Source organism: Homarus americanus, unplaced genomic scaffold, assembly GCF_018991925.1.
Source record: "Homarus americanus isolate GMGI-L3 unplaced genomic scaffold, GMGI_Hamer_2.0 scaffold18703, whole genome shotgun sequence".
NCBI lineage: Eukaryota > Metazoa > Arthropoda > Malacostraca > Decapoda > Nephropidae > Homarus > Homarus americanus.
In genome coordinates, this window is record NW_024749779.1 from 2,407,935 (window position 1) to 2,427,765 (window position 19,831).

The 19,831-nt window shown below is 41.9% G+C and overlaps 1 protein-coding gene across 1 annotated transcript; it reads right to left on the minus strand.

Moving 5' to 3' along the window:
- Positions 1 to 8,534: 8,534 nt before the first annotated feature.
- On the minus strand, positions 8,535 to 19,526 carry LOC121853881 (heart- and neural crest derivatives-expressed protein 1-like). Its single transcript, XM_042348260.1, has 2 exons — positions 19,002 to 19,526; positions 8,535 to 9,083 (listed from the first exon to the last, which is right to left on the minus strand). Exons 1-2 carry the CDS (start codon positions 19,524 to 19,526, stop codon positions 8,892 to 8,894), a joined length of 717 nt encoding a protein of 238 aa, XP_042204194.1. The 3' UTR covers positions 8,535 to 8,891.
- Between the last annotated feature and the right edge of the window lie 305 nt (positions 19,527 to 19,831).

The following is a 19,831-nucleotide window of genomic DNA, read 5'->3' on the forward strand; positions in this document are numbered from 1 at the left end:
AAATAAATACGTGATAAATCTTAACCTGATAACAACAAATAATAAAACGAAACAAAATATTATACAAGACTCAGCAACAACAACACACACACACACGGCTGCCTCCACCCCCCACCATCCTTATACCATTCTGGTCCCATCAGACATTCCATGTATATGATGAGTGATACAAGCAAACTATAAATTACACAGACCATAAACCCTACTCTCAAGCACGCGTTTCTACCGATCTTAAAACAATTGAGGAGTTACCATAAAACATTGGAAAGCAAAATGCACAATTACGAGTTTATAAATAGAAACTCTGTACAAAAATACGTTCACAAAAAAAAAAAATCCAGTCATTTTATAAGTCATAGAGAAGTATATGCAATAAATACACAGACTATAATTCCTGCATACTCTAGTAAGCAAAGGCCAAATAATAATAGTCTCAGGTGCGGATCAGAGCACAGCGTTACTAGTAGTGTTGTGGTGAGAGGGTAAGGTTATGGTTGAATGTAATCCACGTATACCATATTGTAACACACACCACCCCGAACCACACGCCATTATGAACCACTATGAGCCACATTCCATTAATATCGACAGTCCACCATGATCCACACTCCCTCTGAGCCACCATAGACCATACTACATCCTGAGCCACCATAGGCCATACTCCATCCTGAGCCACAGTGAACCACACTCCCCCCTGAGCCACCATGAACCACACTCCCCCCTGAGCCACCATGAACCACACTCCCCCCTCAGCCACCACGAGCCACATAGCAGCAGTAAGGTGAAGTAGTGTTGTTGGGGGTGCTGGTATAAGGACCTCTATAATTGCTGTTATCTCTATGCTAAAAGCTTTCAGAGCGATATTTTTTTTGGAGGGGGAGTTGGCTTATCATTAATTAATATTTTACGGCTCCCTTATCACCCCATCTGAGGTTTTCTAATCTACCACATAACCTAAGGCGACGTTTTCCTTCCTCTTATCTTGTTGGTTCTTCACCCTTGTTGCCTGATGGGGGTATACACTATATTCTCCCCCTCTCTCTCCCTCTCCCTAATCCCTCCCTCCTTCCTTCCCTCCCTCCCTCCCTCTCTTCTTCCTTCTTTATCATCATCTTCGCCACTATCCTCTACCATTACCCACAACCACTACCCCTTCTAGACATCCTCCCCACCACCAGCACCACCCTCCTGCCCTCCTACACCATCTTTTCCTTTTTCACGACCAAGATCTCCAACACTCTGACCATCCCCACCATTTCCCACAGTCCAACACAACCCTAGCCATCCTCACCAACACCATCATCCCATTATAACAATATGGGTACTTATCTAATTAGTTGTTATTATATGTTCATAAATTAGAGAGAATGTCAGGAAATTCAGTTTGGTTGAGAGGGGTGAGTGGGCAGTGTGGGGTGAAGCGGCAGAGGAGGAAGTTGGCCGCCTGATGGCTAAGGGTGAGAGGGGAGAGGGAGAATAAATAGTGGAGAAGACAGAGGAACACCGATTAGCACTCAGATATATTATATGTTGTACCATATGGATATTAGCGTCTGCTCTTCACTGTTTCATCTTTTCCCTTATTTAGGACTGAATACAAAATTACTGACGTATACAGTAATAAGAAAAAGGTCATCTTGCCTTTATGTACACGTGTTAGTCGAGTCAAAACACCCTCCACCACGCCAATCTTTCCACCCAAGACATGAATCCATGCAATACCTGCAGCAGAAATCTACTACAGCAGAAGTTGTAGCGCAAAGCATCACGATTTTCTGACTATCATGGCAAAGATATCCCAGTCCCTACAGCCACCATCACTCAGGCTCCTCCCCAACTTCACCACGGAGAGTGACGCCGCAGCAGCACCAGTTTATTGTTCTCACCATAACCAGGGGTGTGAGAGACAGAAATGCCTCAGCCAGGAAAACACATCTGTATTCCTCCATTAAGCTAGGCAGATTAGGGATTCCCTTCTTAGTGGCCTCCAAATTATATCATTACCTGATTGGTAGATGAGGGATGAGCATCAGAAAAGAGTAGATATTCAAGGAAGCAGAAGTCGACTGATGCTGCTTCTTGACAAAGAGATAAACTATCTAAGAGATCGAATGGGCAAGAGAGTCAACATGATGAGAGCCATGACAGGACCCAAGGTGGATGCGGGACATGCAGTCCTAAGAACGCTATATATACACGCCATTCGATCATTAACAGACTATGTGACACCGGCTCTTGACACATTGTCTGAGTGGCAGTGGGAGAAATTAAAGGTTGCCCAGAATAAGGCTATGAGAGCCATTGTCAAGGCATCTATGTGGACAAAAATGGAAAACTTACACATGGAGACAGGTCTCACATCTCTCCAAACCAGGCCGGAACGATAAACAGCGTGCTTTGCAACAAAGCTGATTACCAGGGCTCGGGAAAGTGACATCAAGAATGGAATCTTAGGAGCACTGAACCTTAACAGAGATGCCTTTAAAAGGAAAACGTGGCTATTGTGCGCAGCTGACGCTGTAAATCGACTGGAATTGAAAGACATAATCCTCAGTAAAGGACCTGATACAATGAGTGCAGACTACAGCACCCCAGCACCGTGGGAGTCCCCGCCAGCAGTCTTCAACATTCTACAAACTGAGACAAGAAAAGCTGACTGTAACCCACATGAGCTCCGACAGGAAGCAGAGAGAAACATGAAGGCTCTAACACCTCACAATAGTAGTGTATTACACAGACGGTTCCGTAGAGACCACCAGTACAAAGGCAGGAGCAGCCTTCACTATAGAAGGAGGTAACACGTCCCTTTGGAGAACCTCAGATGGATGCTCTACTTTGCAAGTTGAGCTAGCTGCCATACTTGGAGCCCTAAGACACGCTTCCATAAACAGTCAACAAGGCGTTGTAATATACACTGACTCACGATGTGCTATTGAAGCACTACAATGCAGAGAGCATAGAGACAACATTCATCTCATAACATCATTTGTTGGCCTACTGCAAGCGTTAAGACTACAAAACCGGCAAGCTATCATTAACTGGGTGCCCAGAGATATCAGAATCCCAGGGAATGAACGAGCTGATACTGCTGCCAAGGCTGCGTTAGGACAGCGAAACATCCCGCCCAGTCAGGAGGACATAAAGAAGACAACAATAACACGAACTGCCCAGTGGAAAATAGACAAACATAGAAGATTAACACCAGTATCACGCGCGGCTAGGTGGTACTATCTGGTCACGGATTATGAGAGACCACCATTCATGAAGGATATAACAAGAAGGGAAGAAGTCAACTTCCACCGACTGAGACTGGGATACCCATGCATATGGGAAATCATTGTACAAGTACCAGCAGAGCAGCGCATGTGCAAGACCTGCGACAGTGGAGCAGAAAACTCACTGCAGCACTACCTCATAGAGCACCCTGGAACACAATTAGCTAGGAGAAACATACAACCCCCTATCACAGCAGAGAAGGTTGCCAAACGGCTAACCACCATCCACTCTCAAGAAACTCTACAGTTTCTTACCGAGCATCCACCCCACACGCTAGTGGTGGAGGTGTACAGTTAACTTAAAAGATGCTGATGTTTTATCCCAGCAGTGGGTGGACCAGCATTTTAGCTTAAGGTCCGCGTAGGTAATATTCCTACAAATCCTTTAAAAAAAAGGCCTTCCTTGACTAAGCAGTAGTCATCATGCTGCCATATAGCCCCACCGTTTGCACAGTCTGGCCCCAGGTGAACTGACGACAGACTGATAGCCGACAGCCACCGGTGAAAGATAAATGAAGAATTAGAGGATGAAAAACAGTTGGAGAATATGTGTTCTCCGCCCCCTCCCCCCCACCTACCTACGGGAAGACTTCCCTTTTGAAACGAAAGAAAGTGCAAACGTGCCTTGCTAGGAGTTCCAACTATGTCTCTCTGCAGGTGTCACTGCAAGTGTAGAAAGAGCAGGGCCGATACATCGGAGCCAGCGAGATGCACGATGTATCTAAAAGGTGCTTTTGGCACAGTGCAGGTTGAGAATGTGTTTTTGTTTGCATGCAGATGGAATATCAGAAACGTCATCTTAGAGTTGTGTGCGAACAACTTTCTTGCTCCCCATAAGCGCCTCCAACCAAAGCCGCCACGTGACCTGACGGCAAGGATTAACAAATGTGTGTCCGTGACACTCCACCGTCAGCAGTGGCGTGAACTCCAATCAACACATCTCTGTGCTGATCTTCAGTCACCATGAGGATGTGAGGTGATGTGAATTTAGCTGCAGAAACTAGTATACATCAAGGTGCTGTGTAGACATTATTTTGTTAGGAACTCTGTGAGAAAACTTTGTGGTATTATTTTCAGATGACGTGAGTGAAAAACACTGAGGTCCATTTATTGTACTTCCCGTAATACTAAACTTTATTACTTTATGTTTGTCTTGTGCTACATATGAGTGATTATCTCTACTTTATTTCCCTTTATGATAGTTTTCCCTTTTTACTCTATCTCTTAATCTAATCCTTTCATTATTTTACATCCATATCCATTATTTAAATTCCTGTAAGATCTAAAATTCTCTCGACTTTCATTCCATAATCATGATATACTATTACCATAATATGATTCCCATTTTGATATCCATCGATTTAACAATACCCATTATTTCCTATTAGCGTCCATTATTTTAATCCCTACGAGACACCCTCCCCTTGAACTCTAATCCCATTTGTGAAACACTTAACCATTTTTTTTTCAACTTGGCATCCATTATTTTTTTTTATAATTTCCATTTTTATATCAATCACTATTACACCAACTCCTTATTCCCCCATCACTCCTTCCTTACTGGACTACAGGGGTTTGTTTTGCTGTTTCATTTTACTATAAGACGTACTGAAGTTATATGTTTACTAAGGTATTTAAGGTCGTATTCTATAGGTGAACATATACACTAAACATCCACAACTGTATCTTAAGACTGATATATGAATATTTTTTTTAGGTTACCTTGAAATTTTTAGGTAATTTCTTCATGATTATGTATATTAATTAGTTATATCTGTATTAATGTGTATGTGTAGTATGATAGTATAATTTGACCAGATTTGTTGTACTTCTAAAGGATTGGGTAATGTATGTATGTAGTGCATGCGTCCAGAGGTTAATATATAAGTGTATATTAATGTTCTCGTATTTCAATAATAATAAAACAAAACTTAAAGAATAAGACTAAAATACTGTATTGTAATTTCTGAAACAATATTGGAAAATTAATAATAATAAAGTATTTTGAATCATAATTTATTCATGGAAACAAATTAACATTGTATGGTAATAGTAATGGTGGTGACGGGTCCAGCCTGGCGAGGAACACTACCATGGTGACTCACTGCTGTCATGGTGAGTCTTATCTGTCTACTTTAATATAGATACCATGCTGTTCACTTTCAAACAAACAGATCACATGACAATATATAACAGAAAATATGACATCACATAACAGGTCACGTAACGTCACATGATAGGTCACATGATATCACATAGCAGGACAAGTGACATCATTTAAAAGGTCACACAATATCATAGAACAGGTCATATGAAATGTCACAGAACATCACATAAGAGGTCACACGACACCACATAACAGGTAACGTGATAGGTTCCTTAAGCACATGACAGATGAAGTGACATCTCGCATGACACGGTAGACGGCATCACCCCATGGTAGGTCATCGTGTACTGTCCATCAAGGCCATGAACAACTTGTCACTCACACTCTCACATCACCCTGAGCTCCATCACTCATCTCTGGCCAATAACATATTTTCTAACTGATCAATTAATAAATAACTACAATCTCATCTTTAATCTTCAAGGAAATACACATCCATATATATATTTAAGATACAGTGTACCTCAGTATAATCTGTGCTACTACGACACCTTAACCAAGTCCCAGACATATTTCGCCACAGTTCAAGTAAGACCTCGTCACCAACACGTCGCCAAGCTTATAGAACATCACACGATCCTACAAACACGTCACTCTACCACCTCTGAGTCTAGAATAGTTGGTTCACAGATTGTCATAAGCACTAAAGGAACTTATTGGCGTTAGACATTGGTACAAGACATAAAGAAACTGTTTACCATGAAATAGTTACTACAACCTCGTGGGAATTACAGCCTCCTGGACTTGGTGTTGGCCACGTTCACAAAGACTTTAACTGTTGTATACAAAGTTACTATCAGAAGGACCCACACACCTCTATATAATAATTATAATCTACGTAACATAATTTGTTGGGTAGGGCTCTGCTGAAGGGCTCCTGCTGCTGTTGGACATACCTGCACCCACCTGTTGAGAGCTACTGTACTGTCAGTCACCTGCTAGACGGGTACGAGGCCAATCAGTTAACTATCCAGTAACAACAGACAGCCTCCATCAGAGCAGAATAACCAAGATAAACTTATAATAAACTAAGATCACAACACTGCACCGAAATATTTGGCACCGCTTAACCTCACAACAACGTCGCTGACACAACAACAAATTCACAATGAGTTCTAGTCCACACCAAACCAGCGTCTAGACAGGTTTTAAATTTAATAAAAGAAATCATCTTCAAACTCATTCAGCTGCTTTACACATTAGATTAAGCAGTTACGGATCTGTCAGGAAATTTGGACTTTGTTAATCAATGAAAATTAAATTGTTGTTTGATAAATAAGAATTAATGAGTTGTAATTAACCTGACATCAATTATATCCAATCTAGAACAATGTATATACCTGCTTGGCCGTCTGATGCGATAGTCTCTTTGATTGGATGCTGGATCAAGGATCAAATATATACTGTACACTGTTCACTATGTCACCGTTGACGCCACCGTTCAAAGTTCAAGCCATCGATGAAGCATAATGAACGGTGCCACCAGTCAGGTAGTCAAACCTGATTCACATTCAAAACACCTCAATTTAATGGGAGAGAGTGCCCCCTCAATCACTGGGTATTTATCATATAAAGATATAGAACATACTTAATAAATCTATGAAAGACAATCTAAACTATTTTATATTTAAGTAATAAGAGTAGGGGCGGATCGGGCACCTGGAGGTCAGGAAAATTCTCTTGGTACCTGCAAGAAATCCCCTAACGTACAGACAGCCAATCCGCCCCCTGAATAAGGGGGTACTTTTTTAAACACAATACGTGCTTCAACACATCACGTCTTGTGTCGACGTGTTGCAAGAAGGTACAGCAAAATACAGCATGGTCATGATGGTAACAACAGATATATACACAAAGCATCAGCGACTATGCCTGTCACGCCTTATTATAATATAGCTTCCCAACTGGGCAAGATGATAGGTAATAAAGGAGTAAGGGAAACTATTCCACCTCGTTCATCTTTGAGAACTTGTCGCCACAAGTCATTTATAGTTACTCGGGGCATCACCAGTGAGGTGCCGTCATGGCCAAACACCGACCATTCCTCTCATTGTCTCAGGATTTCCATCATACAAATTTAAGATTCCGTGTAAAATTTTGTGAATTGAAGTTCACATGCTGTGTTTTCCAGTAATGTCCCCAACTTCAAGCAAGGCTACAAATAACATCTACAGATAGACTGAGTAAAAAAAAAAAAGTTTTTGGTATATTAGTTTACAACACTATCAGGAACTATTATTGGCAAACGAATCTTTTTAGTAATCATTGTATTGAGGTGTACTCCACACCTCAGCACAACAACACTCGACTCTGATAGCAGAAAAGACTCGTCCTTTTACATTCATCAATAAGTACAAATTAAGTTCAAAGAAGAATAAATAAACTCTAATTTTGGTGTCGTTGATAAACATTTATATATATCTTAATCTGAAGTATGTTTGGTTAATTTTTTAAGTCACATATGAATCTCCATTGTAAGTCATGGTAGAAAGGTATAAAAACAAAAAGAAAATAGAAAGTCGATAGTTCCAAGTAGTAAATTTGTGAGGAGGGAACACACAGCAAGAGGAGAGAAATAAGATAAAATAACAAAAACCATACATAAAATAATAACTCCCACCTTACACCCTTTTTAAAATATACTGTACTGGACAATTGGGAGACAGGGTTATCTCTCTCATAACATCTACCAGAGGATTACCCCACCGACGTTGCTCTGGGTTTGACACACTTTGCCATTTTTAGATCATCGTAGTGTTTTTTTTCTTCTCTCCCTAGAGCTCCTAAGTGCTTAATCTATTGCTATTAGTGCATCTTAAGTGCCAGGAACTCTAAGGTAATGTGTAAAGCTTTCTAGTGAATCATTTAGTTCACTCCAAAATTTTCTATCAACACTTTATAGTTAAGAAAGAAAATGTTGTAAGTTGTTTCTTCATATGCGCTCCAACTTAATCTCACAAGAAATCAGTACTGCAGCTGTCGTAGGTCAGAGCTGCAGCTGTGGGAAGTCAGTGCTGCAGCTGTGATAAGATCAGTGTTGCAGTTTTGGTGGGTTAGTGCTGCAGCTGTGGGGAGTCAGCGTTGCAGCTTTGGTGGGTCAGTGATGCAGCTGTGGTAGGTAAGAGCTGCAGCTGTGATAAGTCAGTGTTGCAGCTGTGGTAAGTCTGTGCTGCAGCTGTGTTAAAACAGTGTTGCAGCTTTGGTAAGTCAGTGCTGCAGCTGTGGTAAGTCAGTGATGCAGCTGTGGTAAGTCAGTGATGCAGCTGTGGTAAGTCAGTGATGCAGCTGTGGTAAGTCAGTGTTGCAGCTGTGGTAAGTCAGTGTTGCAACTGTTATAGGTCAAAGGTGCAGCTGTGGTAGGTCAGAGCTGCAGGTGTAGTAATTCAGTGTTGCAGCTGTGTTAAGTCAGTGCTGCAGCTGTGGTAGGTCAGTGCTGCAGGTGCGATAGGTCAGTGCTTCAGCTCCTGTGCCCACACAGTCTCTGGCCAGCCTGTCCTCCCTCGGCGCTTCTCCAGCGTGCTTCCCTCGGTGGTGGAGCCGACGGAGGCAGAGGTGGAGGATGAGGGTGAGGTGGTGGAGGTAGCGGCAACCACACCTTCTGCCCCCGGGGTAGTGGGTTCTGTGTCCATGTCGCTGTCGTCCTGGGAAGAATAAAAAAAATTAAATCAAGGTAGAAGGCTTCAGGTGGTGGCAGATACCCTTACATTATGGCACAGGCTAGTGTACTTTCTCGGAATATGCTTATGTTATTAACGGTATATTATAGTCTACAATACATCTTTATATTATGATCCAAATGAGTAGATGGATTATCTTCGGCACACGACAAGGGCATTTGTTTCCAAGAGCTTGAGCGAGTTCAACAATGGCCATAAACCCATTATTTTATCCAAAGGAATTAGGGCGTCCAAAGCTGCAACACTGACTTACCACACCTACAGCCCTGACTTACACACCTGCAGCCTTGACTTATACACCTGCAGCTCTCACCTACGACAACTGCAGCTCTGACCTACGACAGCTGCAGCTCTCACCTACGACAGCTGCAGCTCTCACCTACGACAGCTGCAGCTCAAATTTTGTCACGGGGTTTGTACTGGACACAGGGTTACTGAATGTTGATGCACCGATTAAATTTATTACATCACTTAAATTGTCTACTGGTCAAGAAATTTGCCTACCAAATTTCAGTCATCAAACCCAAGGTGAAGGAGAGACATTCAGCTATATTTTGTTGGGTGGACGAAACAGAAAAAAAGGCAATGTTTTCCTGCCGTTGACATAAAAATATCTCATAATGATAACATATAGGTTGGTCATATAACGGATTTTAGACTTACGGATGAAATTAATGATGTATTGTCCTAACAGCCTGTTGCTGCAGATCACACCTCGCTACATCATCTAGGCCGGGTCTATCAAGCGGGAACCAAGGAGTTAAATTGACAACTTAATTCCCGGGAAAGTGTTCGGAAATGTGATTATCAGTGTGTCAGTGCACTCAGTTGTAGAGTTCATTAGTACATATTATTGGACAATTATTTTAGCGTATCAAAAAAATTATTTGGAATACAATCACTTTGTTTGGTTACATTATTATTATCTGAATTATAATGGAAATTGTAGGTATTGGAAAGGAGTCATTTTAACATTATTAATATTTTCATTGGGGAAATTTATGGTATCCTATTTTGGGATTTAAATGTGCACCTAAACAGTTTGTACGGTATGTCAATCGTCGAGTCTGTTGGCTAAGTGAAGTACTTCATATATACAAAGCAATGATTAATCATGGAGTAGAGTATCCAAAGAATCAGCATATGTGATGAGATACTCTCGTGTTTATTCCACCAAGAAACACGCGCCAACCAGCTGACGGAGTGTAAACAAAATGACGAGTGAAGCCCTGGAAGTTACGTGGCCACAGTCAGACATTATTTTTCTTACAGGATTTTTGTATATCTGTTAAATCTTCAATAGTCACTAAACATGAGTGCTCTCTGAACAGTAAGAGATAACGATAATTTATACTGTAATCTTGTCTTCCTTTTTATCCATCACCACTCACCACACTCAACTCCTTCCACCCCTCACCTCTTATCTACCTACCCATCCCTACACTACAACCTACATCTCCCATCACCGACCTCACATCAACATCTCCCATCACCCCTCATATCTCCACCTCCCATTACCCCATTACCCAAGACAATGCAGGTAACATACACACCTCCTGCCATTAAACATCATGCAGATTATTGATGCAAAATTTGTTCACGGAATAGGAAGTTTATCAGCCTGGCAGTATGAAAGCATTCACTCATTATACTTGTAGAAATGGCAACCGGCAATGGGAAATTTCTCTCGGGCGGGATAAGAAAAATTTGTAGGCTCTTATTGCTGTTAAAGATAGCCAGATCGTCCACTGCACACTCGGAGGGGCAGATCTTGAATATCTTCAACCTTGTAGTCAAAAAGAAACAGACAACTGTATAATCACGCATACTTATGTTGCAGTGAGTGAGGGAGCCCAGAGAGTCTTGATACGATCAGTAGACACAGATGTGTAAGTTCTCGCGCTCTTGCGAATGTTGAAAAGCTGAGACTCCTGCACCAAGAAAACGAAATACAGACACTTGGCTGTTTGATCCATTTACATGATACAATACAGTCTCTAGCTTCTGCAGAAAAGAGTAAAAAAACAGCATGGAATGTGTGTTGGGAATTCGTTGACGTATCGCAGGCTAAATAACCTTCTCCAACAGCCCAGAGAACACCCACTGTATAGATCGCCTCAAGTTATTTGTTTTCCTATACTATGACAGCAAGTAAAATGACTACAGTAAATGAGATCAGAGTGGTCCCGGTATCACGGGATAGGGCTTCAGGTAGCATCCCTCCTAGACAGGCAGCTAATCATCAGAAAATCCTCACAACTGTATATAATGGTGAACATATATGGGGGTAAATAGCAGATGCCAGCTTTAACCTGTCAAGTCCTGTGCTGGCTGCATGTGGATGGAAGAGGGAGGAAGATACTGGCAGCCAATGTGAACAACCTGATACCGTCAGACGATTCTGATTTACGTTCAAACCATTTATAAACTTTAGAAAATATTTTATTTAAACGAGGAATATTCATAATTATTTAAATCATCTTTACAAGTGATCATTAGATTTACTTAAGCGAGATCAGATAACTTTCGAAACGTAAGGTAATGACTTATGAATAATATATTTATATCAGAACATAAATACATTGATGTATTGTACCAAGTAGAGGATTATTAGCTTTATAAGTTACTTGATAAATGTTGTTAACAGTTTTATTAAGGTTCTATGTTTGTCAATAAACTTAAACAGAACAAACTCATGATCTGTTTACCTGCTTCGCGCCTTTTTTTTAAAACTTGAACGAGATTTTTATTTTTATTCTGAATCTTTGTGCTTAAGCGTGTGTTAAGTTTAAAATAAAATTAGTTTTCCTTCTGCGGCAAAGTTTATAAGAAAATGCTGAAGAACAAGAATAACTTAAAGACGCAACTGCTCTCTGACCCCTGGCGCCGCGCCATGTGTTAAGCACACACCTGACACTCAGGTGATGAGCGGGAGTGGTGTTACGTGTGTCGCTAATACGACTAACTGTTAAGAGCTCTTACACAATACCAGGTGTCATATATTTGATTGTGGGAAATGTTTGGTCGTTGTAGTGATCAATCTACACGTTCACTCTAATTCGTATTGGTGGTGATGAAATTAGACTCGTAATGTACCAAAATTAAACTATTCAATTTGGTATAGAAAACACCAGCTATCAAAAGGTGATGCCTGTGCTCTAATATCATGACTTCTGCAGACCAAGAAGGATGTACAAGACTTCAACTAGAATTCTAGATCCTGCAACTTATTTGGTAGGTTACCGACTAGGGAGATATCAGACAAGTGTTGATGTCATATTATATTCACCGAGGCGTCTCCTTCCTAAAATCTGAAGATAAATGAAGCGGGATGGTTTTACCTGAGTGAAGTTGCACTGTAGTGGCGATAGTCCGAGTTTTAAAAGAGATTTGGTAGACAGTGGTTCTTTAGAAGGGGATATCAAGAGAAAAGTTTAGTGTAGAGTCACGTACTGTAGGTCCTGATAAAATTGATGTTTTCATTTTCACTTTCGATCCCTAAGTTGTCATCTGGCACCGAAGCTTCTTATCACTCGTCATAGTTTCAAGTAAGTTGTGTTTTATTTTCTCATACGAATACACTTTATACAGTACATCACAGGGCAACTATGTGCGTCTCCAACACCGAGAACTGCACCCAATGCCTCACCTACACGTTCACCTCAACACGCCCACCTCTATACTCATCTCCACGCCCCCACACCTGCTTTAAGGTCACCTTCATGCTCCACCTCAACACCTCCTGGCAAGTAGTGTAATGCCAACAGGTCACGCCACCCACGCAGTGTCGACCACGCCCGCCTCCATGTAGCAGTGCCCACTATCATACGTCAACACCCATCTCCATATATATCCACACACATATCCCCATACACCCACGTCCATGTATATAAGTCCATCTGCACGCATCGAAGTCCCCCCCCCCCTTCCAAATTGTTTAAATCATTTTTATGAATATGTTAAAATAAAGTATACATCAGTAAATAATGTATACCTGTACCTGGAGACTCAGTGGCAGGGGTGGGGGGTGCGACAAACGCCACTTTTACCTTGACAAGTCTTTGGCGTGAACACTATTAATATCTCTGGTATAGAATGTGCGGTGTCTTACTCTTGATGTCTTTATATTCATCTCGTTTCTTCTCGGTGACTACGGACACGAATAAACATAACGAGAAATTCTTTATACGTTTTTTTTTTGAAATGTGAAAGTTATGTATTTTATTGTGACAAATATCAACAAGATATGTTCTTGGACTAAGTGTTATCGTCCTAAGAAATAGTCTCTCACACACCTCATCCTTACAAGACGTATACAGTACATAGGTGTATGGCAGTGAACGGCGAGTGTCTGCCACCTTCACCCTCTATAAACACTACAATTATGATATAACTAACTCCTCACGTTTTAAGTTAGCTCAGTTAAATAAGCCATTGTGCAATTGAATATTAAATTCTTAGTACAGTATATTCTCTGTACTTCATGGTATTTGGTGGGTGGCAGAGGAAACACAAGCGAACGTTAGGAATTTTCCTTTTGACATGCATCTCTTCAGCGGAATCATATTTATTTGATATCTCTTATCGATATTTTCCGGTTTAGATTAAGAAGTCTGATGATATGAACTTCCTGATTAACCTGTGAGAAAAGTACCAAAACTGTTTATCAAAACTATTAATTATACCCCCCATGAGTCAGCTGACACAAATTATTGTATAATATATATCATATTCCGAGCATTTAAGTTCTTTTTACATTTCTGCCTACTTTGAAATATTATGTCTTGCGCTATTAAATTAAATAAACTTGATAAACTACTCTAAATGTATGAAAAATATGAACTTGAAAATATTTAATACTAAGTAAAATAACTTCGCCTCGTCACCTGGGAACATAATACAATATTTGTGGCAAGTGCAGCCGACCTGTAACTTTGTTTCTTGTGTTACCACAATTATAAGTTCAAGTTTTCACTGGTTAGTTATTAAATCCTTGCTTACGTATTGTACATCTATAAGAAGTTCGCTAAAGTACAAGTCAAGCTCTCACTAGGCAATCCCAAAGTATTTCTGAGGGTAGCAGTTGGTGGCAGTATATATCAGCTCTCGTCAGCCACCCCCTGCAGAGGATTGATTTTCATGAACACATTCATAAACCACAGAGCAAAAAACACACCAGGCGTCATGCAGCAGTGGCACACCTTGTCCAGTGAGACTCGCGTTTGTCATAAATTGTAATAATTTTTGGAGTCCTAACTATTACTAATATCAATTTCCCATCAAGTTCATCGCCTCTCATCACAATAATACGTTCCCCGGGATGGAAAAGGGTACAATCACCTTTATTCATGAATTATGACGAATTATCGGTCGCGGTGATATCGAATACGAAAACATTTTGGTTATTTGGGATATTTTCCTCTTTTTTTTCCAAGTCTGGCGAAAAAGATACTCTTAAGACAATTTTCAGTGAATAATAAAACTAAGAAACATTAGATCAAAACTTGTGTTAGCGCGAGTATTATCGAGGCCAACTTTAAATAAAGTATTGTAAAAATAAAGCTACATGTCTATGAACATTTTCATTTTATTAATAATGCTATACTGTATCCCCAGTTGTACAGTTCACCGTTAAAGTAATTTATGTAGGAGAGAACAAGCTAGGTTAGGGTGTGCTTCGTTACTTTAAATATTCTGGAGCCACTTGGTCACTAGACCAATGGCGGGAAACAATGTGGGACCTGTAGCTCGCCAGCCCTGGTGGGTATAGATGCCGAAGTCTATCCTCGCAATATTCAATCCTGCATTTATTTCTCTGTACAGTATGCACACGGAGCCTGCCAAAGGCTTGAGATGCGCATCTGATGAATATTCCTCGATGTCCGCGGGGGTGGACAGGTGGGAGCCAAGGTACTGAAAGTAGGTAACATTAGAGAGAATAATACGGTTAAGCTGGAGAGATGGTGGAGGTATGGCTGAACCAGGGGCAGGTTGAAAGAGAATCACGCGAATCGAGCAGTCGTCATCCCCACCCTGCTGTATGGCAGCGAGACATGGGTCACATACAGGAGGCGCCTCGAGGAACTTGAAAACTTTAACCAACGTAGTCTACGTTCCATCCTCCGAGTTCGCTGGGAAGACAAGAGAACAAATGCCAGTATTCTCGTTGACACCAACTGTACGAGCATCGAGGCTATCATTATCCGTGAACAACTACGTTGGACTGGCCATGTTACCCGCATGGATGACAGTAGATTGCCAAAGCAGCTACTTTACAGTCACTTAATCAATGGTAAACGTAACGCTGGCGGACAACGGAAAAGGTATAAGGATAGTCTTAGTACAAACCTGAAAATGTGCCAGATCGACCCCTTCACCTAGGAGACGATTACTCCACACCGTAACGTTTGGAGGAGCACCACACGAGAAGGTGTCAATACTTTCGAATTAGCCCGACTACATACCGAGGCAGACAAGCGCTAGCGCCAGAAAGACGCTGTCGCCGCCCCTCCCGCACTAGATGTAGCCTTCCACACATGCAATATCTGTGGACGACCCTGCCGATCCTGTATCGGCCTCTCGAGTCACCTCAGAGCTCACCAACGAAGGTGACATCCTTAATAACTCAGAGCTCACCAACGAAGGTGACATCCTTAATAACTCATATCATTGTATAATAGCTGGATGATCGTCATGCTCGATTCCGAGTGACAACAAAGTAGTAGTAGTAGTAGTAGTAGTAGTAGTAGTAGTGTGTGTGTGTGTGTGTGTGTGTGTACAGTCAACAACAAAGCTTTCTGCACCTTTACGGTGTTATACAATATGACACAAGGGACCAAAAATTCTGACAAACATACGGGTTTTATATGTAAATTAGTATTAATTACTCTGCATTAACCGTGCGTGATATACATCGTACCGGTTACAAAATGCATTACACAATCAGAAGTACCAACATGACCTCAGTCAGTGATCGTTGCAACTTGCAAAGGACGTCAGACCCAGAGGTGCATATTAGTTTTTTGCTGACTGTACCTGCCAACTTGTACACATGAGTGGGGACCAGGCCTCGTCAGTGTGTATACCGTGGATAAACACCAGTCGGGTTGAGGAAACGAGCGGCGGGAGACCACATTGTTCCTCACAGCCTAGGGAAGATTCTCAAATTTTCCCTTGACGATGATCCAAACATGTGGAGGCAGTATTTCCCTGTCTCTATTACCTTTTCACAAAAAACAAGGCTCACGGGAAGGTATGGAGCACATGGTGTTCACCCTTCGTCGAGTAGCTCCTGCGACACTAACGCCAAACATCTTCACCAGTCTTCTGCCACTCCAGCCCTGGTTAATGTTACTGGTGCGCTCCTTGATGATGGCACTTCTCAAACATACTTACCTACACTCGCCCCAGTTAACTTATAGACACACTTACACCCATACACCTCAGTGAAGCAATATCCACAGGTGCATCTATTCACTTCAGCTAATAGGAACACCTCAACTGACACCCATACCTACAACTAACCGCACACCAGGTAACTAATATGTTTGGTCTACACTGTAACATTGTCTGGTCTACACTGTAACATTATGTCTGGTCTACATTGTAACATTATGTCTGTCCTACACAGTAACATTATGTTTGGTCTACACTGTAACATTTTGTCTGTTCTACACTGTAGCATTATGTCTGGTCTTCACTGTAACATTGTTTGGTCTACACTGTAACATTGTCTGGTCTACATTGTAACATTATGTCTGGTCTACACTGTAACATTATGTTTGGTCTACACTGTAACACAATGTTCGGTCTACACTATAACATTATGTTTGGTTCTACACTGTAACATTATGTCTGATCTACACTGTAACATTATGTCTGGTCTTCACTGTAACATTATGTTTGGTTTACAATGTAACATTATATTTGGTCTGTAAAATTGTTTGGTCTACACTGTAACATTGTCTGGTCTACACTGTAACATTATGTCTGGTCTACACTAATATTATGCCTGATCTACAGTACACTGCAACATTGTCTGGTCTACATTGTAAAATTATGTTTGGTCTACATTGTAACATTAAGTCTTTGTCTACACTGTAACATTATGTCTGGTCTACACTAACAATATGTCTGGTCTACACTGCAATGTTATAATATCTAATCTACACTGTAACGCTCTGTCTGGACTACACTGTAACACTTGAGTTACATAAATCTCGCCAATATAGAATTCTCTTACCAGCGTTACAACTCATATTGACGAAATCGCAGGTAAATTTATGTGTCGTCAAAATCTGGTGTTTGCGTGCACCAGGTGTGTGTTATTGGCGCTGTACCCGCGGCCTGGTGTGTAACAGGAGGCCGGGCATCGTATTGCACTTAGAGGACTGGTGGTTTGTTGTACCCTGAGTATGCCTGAAAGTTTTATTGTATACTGTTATGGTATTGACGTCACCAAGTCTATAATGTACACACACACACACACACACTACTACGTACATTAACCACACACATGCCAGCTATACACACTGTTAAACGCAATAAATATACACTAATTAGACTGCCTCACACACAGACTATACACATTACTATACACATAATACTACTTACAAGCTATTGGAACTATACACACAAATACAAACACTAATTACTCACTATTACACACAACATCTACGTAATATTGTACAGTATACAGTCACAATTAGTATACACCCTATTACACACACACTAAACCCACACTGCTACACCTACTAAGTATAAATTCTATACACACTAACTACACACTAATTCACACAATAACCAGACACTCATACACACACACTGTCTACACCTAATGGGCATATTAACTACACATTTTACTACACGTTATTACATATACTTCAGTAACGAGTGACTTACACTCTAACAATACATACTGAAGTGCATGTGCTGTATCCACTCAAACATCGCATCTTTTACTTCATACAATAACTACATCAATAACACTAAATCATTCACGAGGTCACTTGTATCACTATACATTCAATAGCTCTACATTATGTGTTGTGGCCATTTCAACATATATCATATCTGTTCTCACTTGTGTCATCGTATTTAAATAGCTCTATATCGTGGTTATGGTCACTTGTGTGTCATCATACATCAATAACTTAACATTATGTGTTATGGTCACTTGTGTGTCATCATACATCAGTATAGATCAACATTATTTTGGTAGACCTAACCCCACCCTATCAGATACTGTGAAATCAACCTTACGCCAGCTGCCTCTCCCTCGGGCTGACGGTACAGGTGTATAGGGTTGCCCCCTGCCGCCTGCCTGCCTGGGTTGTGTTGAACACATACTGTGACGCCACTGTGTAGTGTCCACATAACCATCACACAAATACACTCGTCCTAGAAATCTGAGAAATTATCGCCAATAAGGACAAGGAACTCATCTCCGTTTGTCTTATTGTTTGTTTGTCTGTCTCACTGGTCTGAACAGTTAGTTTGTTTATAATTGTTACAATGTGAACATCTACAGTATCTTAAGTTAAGGTCGGTCATGAAGGCCCATGACTTAAAACGTCATTTCCATGCCTCTTCATGCTCCCTTATGTTTTTGGGTGCGAGTAATTAGCTTTCATAGGTATTTCTTCACACTCTTTCAGTGACTCGGTTAATTTCTGCTTGTGTATATGTGATTTTTTGTGTGTATGATTGTGTATGTACCGAGTATGATAATTGTGTGAATAGTGGAGAAGCGGTGAGTAGTGCCTCACCACCGAGAACAGCGTCCTTGCTTGTGTCGCTGGCTTTACACACAGCGGCAGCGGGTTTAATATACACTCAATAGTTGGGTGAGAGGATGGGCGCTGGCGGCACAAAAACACTCACCTTGTCGTGGTGGGCGGCGGGGTTTGCCCTGGGTCTGGGCGGCAGGTCGGCACGGAAAGGCTCGAGCGGCGGGGCGGGCTGGGCGTCCTCAGCATGAAGGACCTCCATGAGGTAGGCGATGTAAGAGGTGGCGAGGCGCAGGGTCTTGATCTTGGAGAGTTTGGTGTCGGAGGGCACGTTAGGGATGCACTCCCTTAGCTCGGCGAAGGCGTTGTTGATGCTCTGCGTTCTTCGCCGCTCCTTCTTGTTAGCTGAGGTCTTGCGACGCACGACGCGACCATAAGAGTCGATCAGTTCGTCGCCGTCCCAATAGTGTGGGGGACATGGCGGCAAAACACTCCCGTCGGCGTAGGTGACGAGAGGAGGAGGGGGCGGCGGCGCGCTCTGGGGCCCGCAGAAGTCAGGCGTGTGGTGGTGGTAGTGATGGTGGTGATGATGGGGATGAGCCGGCCACTGTGGCGGCGGAGGTGGAGGGTACGCGCAGTAGGGGTAACCTGGCCACCCGCCCTCACACCCTGATGACATTGTCCAGACTCCCGCCAAACACACCAAAACACCTGAGCTACCACGTGGGGCGGAACCCTGGGCTGGAACTTACCGGGTGACGTCACAAGAGGGGAGGGGCTTCCTCCTTACGTCACCCAGGAGGTGTGGCTATTATGGAGCGGACCGAGAGGAGGAGGAGCATCTTAAGCCAATGTGGGAGGAGCGTGACGTAAGGGGTGGGGCTTGATATATTACGTCACAGGAGAGGAAGTCATGGAGGGTCCGAGGCAGTGGGGAGAGACAGACGTCAACTAGACGGATCACAAGATGTGTCTTTCGCGAAT

Bases quoted from the DNA above. Each gene is read 5' to 3' on its own strand.
- LOC121853881 (XM_042348260.1), bottom strand. From the start codon at position 19,526: ATGTCATCAGGGTGTGAGGGCGGGTGGCCAGGTTACCCCTACTGCGCG. The intron at 9,084-19,001 runs GTGAGTGTTTTT...TATTCTTCCCAG, and splicing joins CCGCCGCCCACCACGACAAG to GACGACAGCGACATGGACAC.